This window comes from Dendrobates tinctorius, unplaced genomic scaffold (genome assembly GCF_039654945.1).
Source record: "Dendrobates tinctorius isolate UK_male_01 unplaced genomic scaffold, ASM3965494v1 ptg000049l, whole genome shotgun sequence".
Classification (NCBI taxonomy): domain Eukaryota; kingdom Metazoa; phylum Chordata; class Amphibia; order Anura; family Dendrobatidae; genus Dendrobates; species Dendrobates tinctorius.
Window position 1 is genome coordinate 24,612,015 of NW_027361717.1, and position 14,188 is coordinate 24,626,202.

Here is a 14,188-nt window from a genome sequence, read left to right on the forward strand (position 1 = left end):
GGCTACAAAATCATTTTTTGATGAAAAAAAATATTTTTTATTTTCACGGCTCTGCGTTATAAACTTCTGTGAAGAACTTGGGTGTTCAAAGTGCTCACCACACATCTAGATAACTTCCTTGGGGGGTCTAGTTTCCAGAATGGGGTCACTTGTGGGGGGTTTCTACTGTTTAGGCACATCAGGGGCTCTGCAAACGTAACATGACGCCCGCAGTCCATTCCATCAAGTTGGCATTTCAAAACGTCACTACTTCCCTTCCGAGCCCCGACGTGTGCCCAAACAGTGGTACAGCCCCACATATGGGGTACCAGCATACTCAGGACAAACTGGACAACAACTTTTGGGGTCCAATTTCTCCAGTTACCATTGTGAAAATAAAAATTAGCGGGCTAAAAAATAATTTTTTGAGAAAAAAAAGTTATTTTTATTTTCACGGCTCTGCGTTATAAACTTCTGTGAAGCTCCTGGAGGTTCAAAGTGCTCACTATGCATCTAGATAAGTTCCTTAGGGGGTCTAGTTTCCAAAATGGGGTCTTTTGTGGGGGTGCTCCAAAGTTTAGGCACACAGGGGCTCTCCAAACAAGACTTGGTGTCCGCTAACGATTGGAGCTAATTTTCCATTCAAAAAGTCAAACGGCGCTCCTTCCCTTCTGAGCCCTGCCGTGCGCCCAAACAGTGGTTTATGACCACATATGAGATATCGGTGTACTCATGAGAAATTGCCCAACAAATTTTAGGATCCAATTTACCGGTGTACTCAGGAGAAATTGCCCAACAAATTTTAGGATCCATTTTACCCTGTGGCCCATGTGAAAATGAAAAAACTGAGGCTAAAAGAAAATTTTTGTGAAAAAAAGTACTTTTTTTACGGATCAATTTGTGAAGCACCTGGGGGTTCAAAGTGCTCACTATGCATCAAGATAAGTTCCTTGGAGGGTCTAGTTTCCAAAATGGGGTCACTTGTGTGGGAGCTCCAATGTTTTGGCACACAGGGACTCTCCAAACGCGACATGGCAACCGCTAAATATTCCAGTATATTTTCCATTCAAAAAGTCAAATGGTGCTCCTTCCCGTCTGAGCCCTGCTGTGCGCCCAAACAGTGGTTTATGACCACATATGAGGTATCGGTGTACTCAGGAGAAATTGCCCAACAAATTCTATGATCCATTTTGCCATGTGGCTTATGTGAAAATGAAAAAACTGAGGCTAAAAATTTTTTTTGTGAAAAAAAGTACTTTCTTTTTTACGGATCAATTTGTGAAGCACCTGGGGGGTTTAAGTGCTCACTATGCATCTAGATAATTTCCTTGGAGGGTCTAGTTTCCAAAATGGGGTCACTTGTGGGGGAGCTCCAATGTTTAGGCACACAGGGACTCTCCAAACGTGACATGGCAACCGCTAAATATTCCAGCATATTTTCCATTCAAAAAGTCAAATGGCGCTCCTTCCCTTCTGAGCCCTGTCGTGCGCCCAAACAGTGGTTTATGACCACATGTAAGGTGTCGTTGTACTCAGGAGAAATTGGCCAACAAATTTTAGGATCCACTTTATCCTGTTACCCATGTGAAAATGAAAAAATTGATGCTAAAAGAAAATTTATGTTGGAAAAAATAAAATGTTCATTTTTTCCTTCCATGTTGCTTTAGTTCCTGTGAAGCACCTGAAAGGTTAATAATCTTCTTGAATGTAGTTTTGAGTAGCTTGAGGGGTGCAGTTTTTAGAATGGTGTCACTTTTGGGTATTTTCTGCCATATAAGACCCCTCAAAGTGACTTCAAATGCGAGGTGGTCCCTAAAAAAAAGGTTTTGTAAATTTTGTTGTAAAAATGAGAAATCGCTGGTCAACTTTTAACCCCTATAACTTCCTAACAAAAAAAAAATTTTGTTTCCAACATTGTGCTGATGTAAAGTAGACATGTGGGAAATGTTATTTATTAACTAGTTTGTGTAACATAATTCTCTGGTTTAACAGAATAAAAATTCAAAATTTGAAAATTGCAAATTTTTCACCAAATTTCTGTTTTTTTCACAAATAAACGCAAAAATGATCGACCTAAATTTACCACTAACATGAAGCCCAATATGTCACGAAAAACAATCTCAGGATCGCTAGGATGTGTTGAAGTGTTCCTGAGTTATTACCTCATAAAGGGACACTGGTCAGAATTGCAAAAAATGGCCAGGCCATTATGGTCAAAATAGGCTGGGTCATGAAGGGGTTAAGGCACTACAGGGGGTTCATCAAGAGGCATAGACACAGTCAGGCTGCAGACTGTAAGTGAGCTAATTCAATTATCAGACTTTTGGAAGGTAATTGAGACTAGACAATATGGGGAGTACACGGAATGATACAGGGCAACAAGAGAACACTATGGAAATCCGTAAAATATAAATAGTACACAAAATGATACCCACATAACATATCACACCATCACAGCGATGTACTATAGTGGGTGCAAATATTGGCGCAAAAGGGCAGCATTAAAACATAAAAAGAAAAATTGTTTAATTTATTGCATATTTTTCCTTTTTATGTTTTAATAAATAGCAATTTTTGATTGGAGAGCGCGGTTACACTTGGGGCCACGGAAATCAAATTGTGACTCGATTTTCCAAGATTTCCCTCTTAAACTCTGCTTTGCAGGTTGCGGGATGCAGTGACACAGGGAAGGCAGAGCAAGGGTTAACAGTTGAACAATTTAATTATAACAAGGGAATTCCTCGCAGGGCGATAACAGTTAAATTGAAAACAGGAATTGTAATGTAACAACAGTCCAGTTATTAAACTTACCGTGTCTTTAGGTTCCTCAGCTGCAGGCAGTCTACTGGGGGTGGTAGTATCAGCAACAGCTGGTATGGAGTCTTCTAGGTGGATCTCAACAGATCCCGGTTCGGCTTCTAGCGGCAATGGGCAGTCACCATTTCTGCCCGTTGAGCCCCTAGTCCATGAAGTTGTGCAGCCTAAGTGAGGATCGCTGTAGTGGTCTCTGTCCAGCACAGGTGCCGCTGCACATCCGTCAGCAATAGGGAACGTACCTCAGGGTCCTGAACTCGGCCCTTGCTCCTCCGTGCAAGCACTGCACTCTGCTTAGATTGGCGCACGGCGCTCTGCACATCCTCTGACTTAAGGGCACGTACATGAAGGCTCTGACGCAGTTCAGCTCCGCACTGTCTCTCACGCTGCAGGGTGCGCCACATCCTTGCCTCTCCTCTCGCTGCCAGCAGGAAACTGGAGACTTTCTAGCGCTTTCTGTTCACTACTCGGCTTAACCACGCCCCTTCCTCCCAGTTCAATGGACCTTTCTGGTCCCTCATTCTTTCCCCCTGGCAACACTGGGGACAGCTTTGATAGTTCTGGACCTGGTATCATGCAAGTACCCGCAGCCTGGTCTTCCACCTTACACGGTAACTATATACTGATTTGCATATGGTGAGGAACAGCGGTTGACACCTTACCAGTCCTTTATTTTTTGGTTAGAAAAGTTGTCTTGCAAAGTAAAATCAAAACCAAATTTCACTCATCTCACCAACACACAAGAACTTATTTCCAAAGGGTTTATATTCAAATTGAGGTTATGAATAAGTGAAATAAGGACCAAAAAATCCTCGAATACTGATGGCCTATACAGCTTCATCAAAGTGTAATATCCTACAAAACCCTTTCACTACAGTGGACCCTCAAGTTACAATGTTGTCAGGTTAACATACTGTATATAGAACATACAACGGTCTCCTCAAGGCCTTTGTACCATGAAACCACATTTATCATATGACATTGCAGACACTGTGGATCTGTGACGCCTGTGATCTGTAGGAAGATGCAAGCAATCATCAGCAAGTTCATTACACTGGCAAAACACCAGTAGTGGTGACCTACATGTCCTGGTTGGCATCTAGCAGTGCTGCTCTATAGTACCGGGCTACATGTTCCACTGACATGTGTTTCGTCACCTGTGCTGAACCCTCAGTCGTTCCTCTGCAGATAAGCATCTGCCAAATAGAGTTTCAAATTGGCAGAACTCTGTTGATGACACATGAAATAAAGAAATGTCTTTGTGCAAAATAAAACATATTCTATCAACAAAAAAGAGACAGAGGTGAACGGGTCTTATTGAGAAACATTTGTGTAAATAACACAAGGACCTCTGATCTGTTCCCTCAGCCGCCCCCTTATCAATAGAAAGCGAGGTTATAACAGGCGAACAGCAGCTGGATGAGACGCTCTTCGTATGGTGCCTAGAAAGAAATAAGGATGACTCCCCAAGTGCTGCTATGGCTCTGCCTGTTGGGTAAGTACATGTCCATCCAAGCTCATGAAGGAATCTGTCAATTTGCATATTTAGGATGTTTAGCCACCGGTTCCCAGCAGTGATAACCTCCACAATCTGCTGTTATTGCTGGAGCTGACACTGTACAATGATCCATGTAGGGAGCTAAAGCCTGCAAAAATATACCTAAGTGATGAGTAAATCTGACTATAATTGAATCCGACAGTTTGCTTGAATTTGGCAAGAAAATAACATTCCTATTAGTTATATTTGAAGCTAATGAAATGTATATTATTGTGCCCTGAGGTTTCTCCAGAACATAATAAACATATGTAAAAAAAATGATACTCGCCTGTCCCGCTGTGCAGCCCCGCTCTGGCCCAACCCTTCTCTCCGGTCCGGTCTCTGGTGCGGTCTTCACTGGGTTATCTTCGACATCTTCTAGCACCTGATATCTTTGGCATCTTCTGGCCACACTACTGATTGGACCAAAGATATGTGAGGGTTGGATGAGTATTAATTTTCTTAAATGTTTTTTAAATCCCTACACAGTCCTTGTAATTTTGTTGGATTCACATAAATGAAATTGCCAAAAAAAAAAAATTCTGATTCTGTCAAATCTGATATTTTTACAAAACTCAAGGTGAATTGACTTTGCCTCAATAAGATCTTCTCATTTCTATAATTATAATTTTTTTTTATGAATAACATTATCTTTACAGAATAAAACAAAAATATATATTTGTCTTTGCATCTAATTTGTTTTAGGAATAATATATTATTTCTAACAATACACTTCAGGGCCCCACACTACAAAATGATCATGAGCCTCTGTACTTCGGTTGAGTGCTGTGTCCCTTCTGAATATGTTCTTCTCCTGACAATGAATTGACAAATACCTGATAGCAATAGATTGATCTCAACATGGGAAATTTTAATTTATTTCTATGGATGAAGTAACCATTGATAGTTTTGAATGTATCAACTGTGACTCACTATTTAACCAATATTCATTACTATTTACGAATTCCACATTTCATTGGAAGCTCATGGGGACCTTCAGAGCACGACCATCCTCTCCCCAATGTGCATAACAGAGCTGCACATAGAATAGCTGAGCTGTGCTGCAACCCACTTGTCAGGGAAATGGCAATACTGTAGAAGGGTCTGGGGGGGTTAGAAAAGGCTCATAGTGGGTCGCCCTCCCAGGGCTGTGGGGTACTCGGTACCGGGCCGGTGTCAGGGGGATGTGTCACAGCAGAGATGACCCGGTCCGTGGCCCTGGGCGCCCAAATCAATGGTGGTTTATGAGATAGTTTATATGGATAGTTCGTGACGCCACCTGTGGTGTTCGGCAAATATGGTGTTAGGCCGACGCTGCGAGCAGATCCTCTGGGACTGAAGGTGTGTGCAGCATAGATGGTGAAGCTCCCCAAAGGTGGAGTTGTAGTCCCAAGGCAGTGTAGATGTGGTGGGCACGGTGATGTAGCAGTGCCGACAGGGTAGGAAGCAGACAAGGCACAGTGGGGTGCAATTTTCTGTATCTTTACTTGGTAACTGCAGTCCAGGTTCCTGATTACAGATGGTAATGGAGCAGGTTAGCCTGGAAGCAACTCTAGGATTCTCTCTCACAGACGGGCTGTGCAGTCTCCTTCCTAGCGCTTTGTGGTGTGAAGCACTCCAGTCCTTAGTTACTCTGAAGTTCCTCCTGTCAATTGTTCCTAGAACTCTCACTTGCACGGCAGACAGCTGTAGCCTATCTCAGGGACGCCTAGCTCCCGGCTCTCTATCCGTTTCGCTGTTGTGCCTCAAGTCTGAAATGGGAGCAGGGCATTTACAGCCTCCTACCCCTCTGGTATCTGTGGTAGGACCTTTAGTATCCTTGCCACCTTGGAGACCAGGCTCCAGTTTGTGCGCTCTCAAGCTGAGGGAGCTCGCCTGCTGCAGCTCAACCTCTCAGCTTCATTCTCCACGTCTGCACACTTCACCCTCCGCAGACTAACTAACTCCACTTCCTCCTGGTCCTCAGAGGTCACTCCTCCCCTTCATCCAGGTTTAGAGCTCCCCCTGCTGACCCGGAGTGGAACTGTGTTGCATGTAAGGATTGACTGTGAGAGAGGTCCATCATTGCCTCCAAGCCTGGCATTACCCTCCCCTGGAGGAAGGCAAAGCCAGTGTGGCGACCTTACTCCTGGGGGCGCCACAATAGTTGCACTTGTTTTTTATTAAGCAGATAGGGTCATTAGATGTTAATGTAGCCGGTATCAGAGGGATTTTCAGCATAGCATAGCTGAGCTTTGCTTACAACCCAGATGTTAGATATTTTATTAGAGTAAAAATACAGGGCCCATACAACTTAAGTATTAATGTACAAATACATTAGGTAGGCAATATACAAAACATATACCTACACTATGCGCAGGCCGAGATTGGCCATCTTCCCGACCTGGCAGATACCCGGTGGGCAGCAGCAGTGAAGTAGAAAGTGGGCCAGGGCCCTGTTTTATGGATGCTGGCCCTTTAAATATTCTTCATAGTGTCAAGGCCTTATGTGTGTGCACACGCAACGCCACTGCGGTACATGGAGCTGTTTCTAAGCCTTTCCTTCTCTGTGCACACTGCAATAGACGCACTGAAGCCTTTCATCTGCCTTCATCTCCACGATCTGGGAAAATCCTGAGATGGCGCCTTTTTATGTATACTTCTGTCCTAATGTCTCATTTATGATGTTTATGCACCAACCCCAGTGTCTCCTATATAATGAATATACAGCAATTGCACTGCATCCTTTATGATGTATATACACTAATCTCAGTGTCTTCTATGTGATGTACAGTGGGTATGGAAAGTATTCAGACCCCTTTAAATTTTTCACTCTTTATTTCATGGCAGCCATTTGGTAAATTCAAAAAAGTTCATTTTTTCTCATTAATGTACACGAGTTCTACACCCCATCTTGACTGGAAAAAAACAAATGTAGAAATGTTTGCGAATTTATTAAAAAAGAAAAACTGAAATCTCACATGGCCATAAGTATTCAGTCCCTTTGCCCAGTATTGAGTGGCAGCACCCTTTTGAGCTAGTACACCCATGAGTCTTCTTGGGAATGATGAAACAAGTTTTTCACACCTGGATTTGGGGGTCCTCTGCCATTCTTCCTTGCAGATCCTCTCCAGTTCCGTCAGGTTAGATGGTGAACAGCTATGAAGCAAAAAGTAAAAAATTTAAAGGGGTCTAAATACTTTCCGTACTCACTGTATATACAAGTCTTCTATATACACTGTTTTCCAAATTATTATGCAAATGATATTTTTCTATGATTTTCCTAAATAGTCGGTGCAAATGACAGTCAGTCTAATAAAGGTCATCACCTGTTAGAAATACATCAAATTTTATTGAAGAAACCTCCCAATAATAACAGTATAATCTCCAAAATGAATAAAAACTCAAATTGCACTGTTCCAAATTATTAGGCACAGTAGAATTTCTAAACATTTGATATGTTTTAAAGAACTGAAAATGCTCATTTGTGGAATTTGCAGCATTAGGAGGTCACATTCACTGAACAAAAAAGCTATTTAACTCTAAAACATCCTAACAGGCCAAGTTACATGTTAACATAGGAACCCTTCTTTGATATCACCTTCACAATTCTTGCATCCGTTAAACTTGTGAGTTTTTGGAGAGTTTCTGATTGTATTTCTTTGCATGAAGTCAGAATAGCCTCCCAGAGCTGTTGTTTTGATGTGAACTGCCTTCCACCCTCATAGATCTTTTGCTTGATGATACTCCAAAGGTTCTCTATAGGGTTGAGGTCAGGGGAAGATGGTGGCCACACCATGAGTTTATCTCCTTTTATGCCTATAGCAGTCAATGACTCAGAGGTATTCTTTGCAGCATGAGATGGTGCATTGTCATGCATGAAAATGATTTTGCTCCTGAAGGCACGTTTCTGCTTTTTATACCATGGAAGACAGCTGTCAGTCAGAAACTCGATTTACTTTGCAGAGGTCATTTTCACACCTTCAGGAACCTTAAAGGGCCCTACCAGCTGTTTCCCCATGATTCCGGCCCAAAACAAGACTCCTCCACCTCCTTGCTGATGTCGCAGCCTTGTTGGGACATAGTGGCCATCCACCAACCATCCATCTGGACCATCCAGGGTTGCTCAACACTCATCAGTAAACAAGACTGTATGAAAATTAGTCTTCATGTATGTCTGGGCCCACTGCAATCGTTTCTGCTTGTGAGCACAGTTTAGGGGTGGCAGAATAGTAGGTTTATGCACCACAGCAAGCCTTTGAAGGATCCTACACCTTGAGGTTTCGAGGGACCCCAGAGGCACCAGCAGCTTTAAATATCTGTTTGCTGGTTTGTAATGGCTTTTTAGCAGCCGCTCTCTTAATCTGATGAACTTGCCTGGCAGAAACCTTCCGCATTCTGCCTTTATCAGCACAAACATGTCTGTGCTCAGAATCAACCACAATCTCTTAACAGTACGATGATCACGTTTAAATTTTTGGGAAATATCTAATGTTTTCATCTCTTGACCAAGGCATTGCACTATTTGATGCTTTTCAGCAGCAGAGAGATCCTTTTTCTTTCCTAAATTCCTTGAAACCTGTGCCCTGCTTAATAATGTGGAACATCATTCTTAAGTAGTTTTCTTTATTGGGCTCACCTGGTAAACTAATTATCACAGGCATTTGAGATTGATTTCAGTGATCCAAAGAGCCCTGATACACAATACCATCTATGAGTTTATTTGAAAAACAAAAAATTACATCTTTATGACACTTAAATCCAATTTGCATAATAATTTGGAACACAGTGTAATGTATATATAGCAGTTGCAGTTTCCTATGTGATTTATATACAGCAGTCACAGTGTATCCTGAATGATGTATATACAGTAGTTGCGGTGGTTCCTATGAGATGTAAATACTGCAGTAGCAGTTTCTCCTATATGATGTACATACAGCAATCCCTGGGGCATCTGAGGGCTGGTGGTGTTAGTCTGAGAGGGGTAAATATGGAATATTTGGAATCCCAAACCATTTTTTTCTTTAACTTATTTATTAGCTAAATACATATACAGTAAAATACACACACAGTGCACTAATTATATGTGTCACTGACATCTTTCTATCTATTCTTTGTATATACAGTGGGGCAAAAAAGTATTTAGTCAGTCAGCAATAGTGCAAGTTCCACCACTTAAAAAGATGAGAGGCGTCTGTAATTTACATCATAGGTAGACCTCAACTATGGGAGACAAACTGAGAAAAAAAAATCCAGAAAATCACATTGTCTGTTTTTTTTTCATTTTATTTGCATATTATGGTGGAAAATAAGTATTTGGTCAGAAACAAGCAATCACGATTTCTGGCTCTCACAGACCTGTAACTTCTTCTTTAAGAGTCTCCTCTTTCCTCCACTCATTACCTGTAGTAATGGCACCTGTTTAAACTTGTTATCAGTATAAAAAGACACCTGTGCACACCCTCAAACAGTCTGACTCCAAACTCCACTATGGTGAAGACCAAAGAGCTGTCAAAGGACACCAGAAACAAAATTGTAGCCCTGCACCAGGCTGGGAAGACTGAATCTGCAATAGCCAACCAGCTTGGAGTGAAGAAATCAACTGTGGGAGCAATAATTAGAAAATGGAAGACATACAAGACCACTGATAATCTCCCTCGATCTGGTGCTCCACGCAAAATCCCACCCCGTGGGGTCAGAATGATCACAAGAACGGTGAGCAAAAATCCCAGAACCACGCGGGGGGACCTAGTGAATGAACTGGGACCAATGTAACAAGGCCTACCATAAGTAACACACTACGCCACCATGGACTCAGATCCTGCAGTGCCAGACGTGTCCCACTGCTTAAGGCTGGTTTCACACTTGCGTTTTTTTTGCGGGATTTTAGCGCTAAAAAACGCATGTTTTTTTTTTTCCTATATTTTGCATGGGATGCGCTTATGTGCGCATACACATGCGTTTGTATGCGTTTTTCCGCGCATGCGTTTTTTTGCGGAATGCGCTCGGGCGCACAAAATGCATCCTGTTGCATTTTTTGGGCGTCCGACTTGCCTCAAAAAAACGCATGCGCGCGCAATGCGTTTTTTTACAGCAAGACACCCATTATAAGTCTATGGTGAGCATATGTGCGCATTGGCATGCTTATGTATGCGTTTTTTTGCACATGCGTTTTTTTTTTTACCATTAGTTTAGACAATGGAATTTAGGGGTTTGGGTTAGAGTTAGTTAAGGGGGTTTAGGGTTAGGGTCAGGGTTAGGATCAGGGTATGGTTTGGTTAAGGGTTAGGGTCAGGGTTAGGGTCAGGGTTAGGGTTAGGGTTAGTAAAGTCATGGTTTGGGTTAGTGTGAGGGGCCACCTAATGTTGGAAAAAAACGCAAACGCACTAAAAACGCATACAAACGCATAAAAACGCTGCATTTTTTTCATGCATGCTCATAAAAATGCTTGAAAAAAACGCAGCATCTGTATGCGTTTGTATGCGTTTTTTTGCGGGAAAAACGCGCTGCAAAACAAAGCAAGTGTGAAACTAGCCTAAGCCTGTACATGTCCGGGCCCATCTGAAGTTTGCTAGAGAGCATTTGGATGATCCAGAGGAGTTTTGGGAGAATGTCCTATGGTCTGATGAAACCAAACTGGAACTGTTTGGTAGAAACACAACTTGTCGTGTTTGGAGGAAAAAGAATACTGAGTTGCATCCATCAAACACCATACCTACTGTAAAGCATGGTGGTGGAAACATCATGCTTTGGGGCTGTTTCTCTGCAAAGGGGCCAGGACGACTGATCCGGGTACATGAAAGAATGAATTGGGCCATGTATCGTGAGATTTTGAGTGCAAACCTCCTTCCATCAGCAAGGGCATTGAAGATGAAACGTGGCTGGGTCTTTCAACATGACAATGATCCAAAGCACACCGCCAGGGCAACGAAGGAGTGGCTTCGTAAGAAGCATTTCAAGGTCCTGGAGTGGCCTAGCCAGTCTCCAGATCTCAACCCTATAGAAAACCTTTGGAGGGAGTTGAAAGTCCGTGTTGCCAAGCGAAAAGCCAAAAACATCACTGCTCTAGAGGAGATCTGCATGGAGGAATGGGCCAACATACCAACAACAGTGTGTGGCAACCTTGTGAAGACTTACAGAAAACGTTTGACCTCTGTCATTGCCAACAAAGGATATATCACAAAGTATTGAGATGAAATTTTGTTTCTGACCAAATACTTATTTTCCACCATAATATGCAAATAAAATGAAAAAAAAACAGACAATGTGATTTTCTGGATTTTTTTTTCTCAGTTTGTCTCCCATAGTTGAGGTCTACCTATGATGTAAATTACAGACGCCTCTCATCTTTTTAAGTGGTGGAACTTGCACTATTGCTGACTGACTAAATACTTTTTTGCCCCACTGTATCTATTCTATATATTCTATTCTGATGGTTCATGCTGTGAATATCTTGTACTTGACTGATGAAATGTTGGTTTCCTATCAGATGGGTGCCTAAAAATCGGACAACACATGTATGGTCCATGTGCTGTGCGATTTTTTTCCTCACACCCACTGACTTGCATTGGTGAGTTTTGTCTGATATACACGGCCGCTCGCAGCATGCTGCAATTTTTTTTCTCAGTCCAATTTCAGTCGAGAAAAAAATTGCAGATTAGCATATAATCATTCAATAACATTAGTCAGAGTGCAATCCGATTGCTTAATCAGATTGCACATGTCCGATTTAAACGCAACTGAGTATGAGCCCTAGTTCTGTATATATACACTGCACAGTACCACTTCTCCTGTCATGTATACGATTTTCAGGAACTGTATTATTCTGTATATACTCACTACATAGTACCACTCCTCCTGTCCTGTATATACACTGCACAGTTCCACTCCTCCTGTCCTGTATATACACTGCAGTACCACTTCTCCTGTCCTGTATATATACTGCAGTACCACTTCTCCTGTCCTGTATATATACACTGCTCAGTACTTCTCCTGTCCTGTATATCAGTACTTCTCCTGTCCTGTATATACACTGCACAGTACCACTCCTCCTGTCCTGTTTATACACTGCACAGTACCACTTCTCCTGTCCTGTATATACAATGTACAGTACCACTTCTCCTGTCCTGTATATACAATGCACAGTACCACTTCTCTTCTCTTTACTGTGTGTCATTTTCAGTATCTGCATAAATGTGTATACAGTATATGCATTGAACAGTACCCCTTCTCCTGTCCTGTATATATACACTGCACAGTACCACTTCTCCTGTCCTGTATATACACTGCACAGTACCACTCCTCCTGTCCTGTATATACACTGCAAAGTACCACTCCTCCTGTCCTGTATATATACACTACACAGTACCACTTCTCCTGTCCTGTATATACACTGCAGTACCACTTCTCCTGTTCTGTATATACACTGCACAGTACCACTTCTCCTGTCCTGTATATACACTGCACAGTACCACTCCTCCTGTCCTGTATATACACTGCAAAGTACCACTCCTGTCCTGTATATATACACTACACAGTACCACTTCTCCTGTCCTGTATATACACTGCAGTACCACTTCTGTTCTGTATATACACTGCACAGTACCACTTCTCCTGTCCTGTATATACACTGCACAGTACCACTCCTCCTGTCCTGTATATATACACTGCACAGTACCACTTCTCCTGTCCTGTATATACACAGCACAGTACCACTTCCCCTGTCCTGTATATACACAGCACAGTACCACTTCTCCTGTCCTGTATATACACTGCACAGTACCACTCCTCCTGTCCTGTATATACACTGCACAGTACCACTCCTCCTGTCCTGTATATATACACTGCACAGTACCACTCCTCCTGTCCTGTATATATACACTGCACAGTACCACTCCTCCTGTCCTGTATATACACACTGCACAGTACCACTCCTCCTGTCCTGTATATATACACTGCACAGTACCACTCCTCCTGTCCTGTATATATACACTGCACAGTACCACTCCTCCTGTCCTGTATATATACACTGCACAGTACCACTCCTGTCCTGTATATACACTGCACAGTACCACTCCTCCTGTCCTGTATATACACTACATAGTACCACTCCTCCTGTCCTGTATATATATATATATATATATATATATATATATATATATATACATTGCAGTACCACTCCTCCTGTCCTGTATATATAGACTGCACAGTACCACTTCTCCTGTACTGTATATACACTGCACAGTACCACCCCTCCTGTCCTGTATATATACACTGCACAGTACCACTTCTCCTGTCCTGTATATACACAGCACAGTACCACTTCTGTCCTGTACATACACTGCACAGCACCACCCCTCCTGTCCTTTATACATACACTGCACAGTACCACTTCTCCTGTCCTGTATATACACTGCACAGTACCACTTCTTCTGTCCTGTATATATACACTGCACAGTACCACTCCTCCTGTCCTGTATATACACTGCACAGTACCACTCCTCCTGTCCTGTATATATACACTGCACAGAACCACTTCTCCTGTCCCGTATATATACTGCACAGTACCACTTCTCCTGTCCTGTATATACACACTGCACAGAACCACTTCTCCTGTCCTGTATATATATACTGCACAGTACCACTTCTCCTGTCCTGTATATATACACTGCACAGTACCACTTCTCCTGTCCTATATATATATATATATATATACACTCACTGGCCACTTTATTAGGTACACCATGCTAGTAACGGGTTGGACCCCCTTTTGCCTTCAGAACTGCCTCAATTCTTCGTGGCAGAGATTCAACAAGGTGCTGGAAGCATTCCTCAGAGATTTTGGACCATATTGACATGATGGCATCACACAGTTGGCGC

The 14,188-nt window shown here is 42.4% G+C and overlaps 1 protein-coding gene across 1 annotated transcript in view; it reads left to right on the plus strand.

Annotated features, from left to right (window-relative positions):
- Positions 1-4,146: 4,146 nt before the first annotated feature.
- The window catches only part of LOC141091149 (saxiphilin-like), a 149,979-nt gene continuing 139,937 nt past the window's right edge, over positions 4,147-14,188 (plus strand). The window contains exon 1 of the mRNA XM_073576547.1: positions 4,147-4,288. Within this exon, the coding sequence (XP_073432648.1) occupies positions 4,252-4,288 (37 nt within the window). The 5' untranslated portion in view covers positions 4,147-4,251. The remainder of the gene's footprint in view (positions 4,289-14,188) is intronic.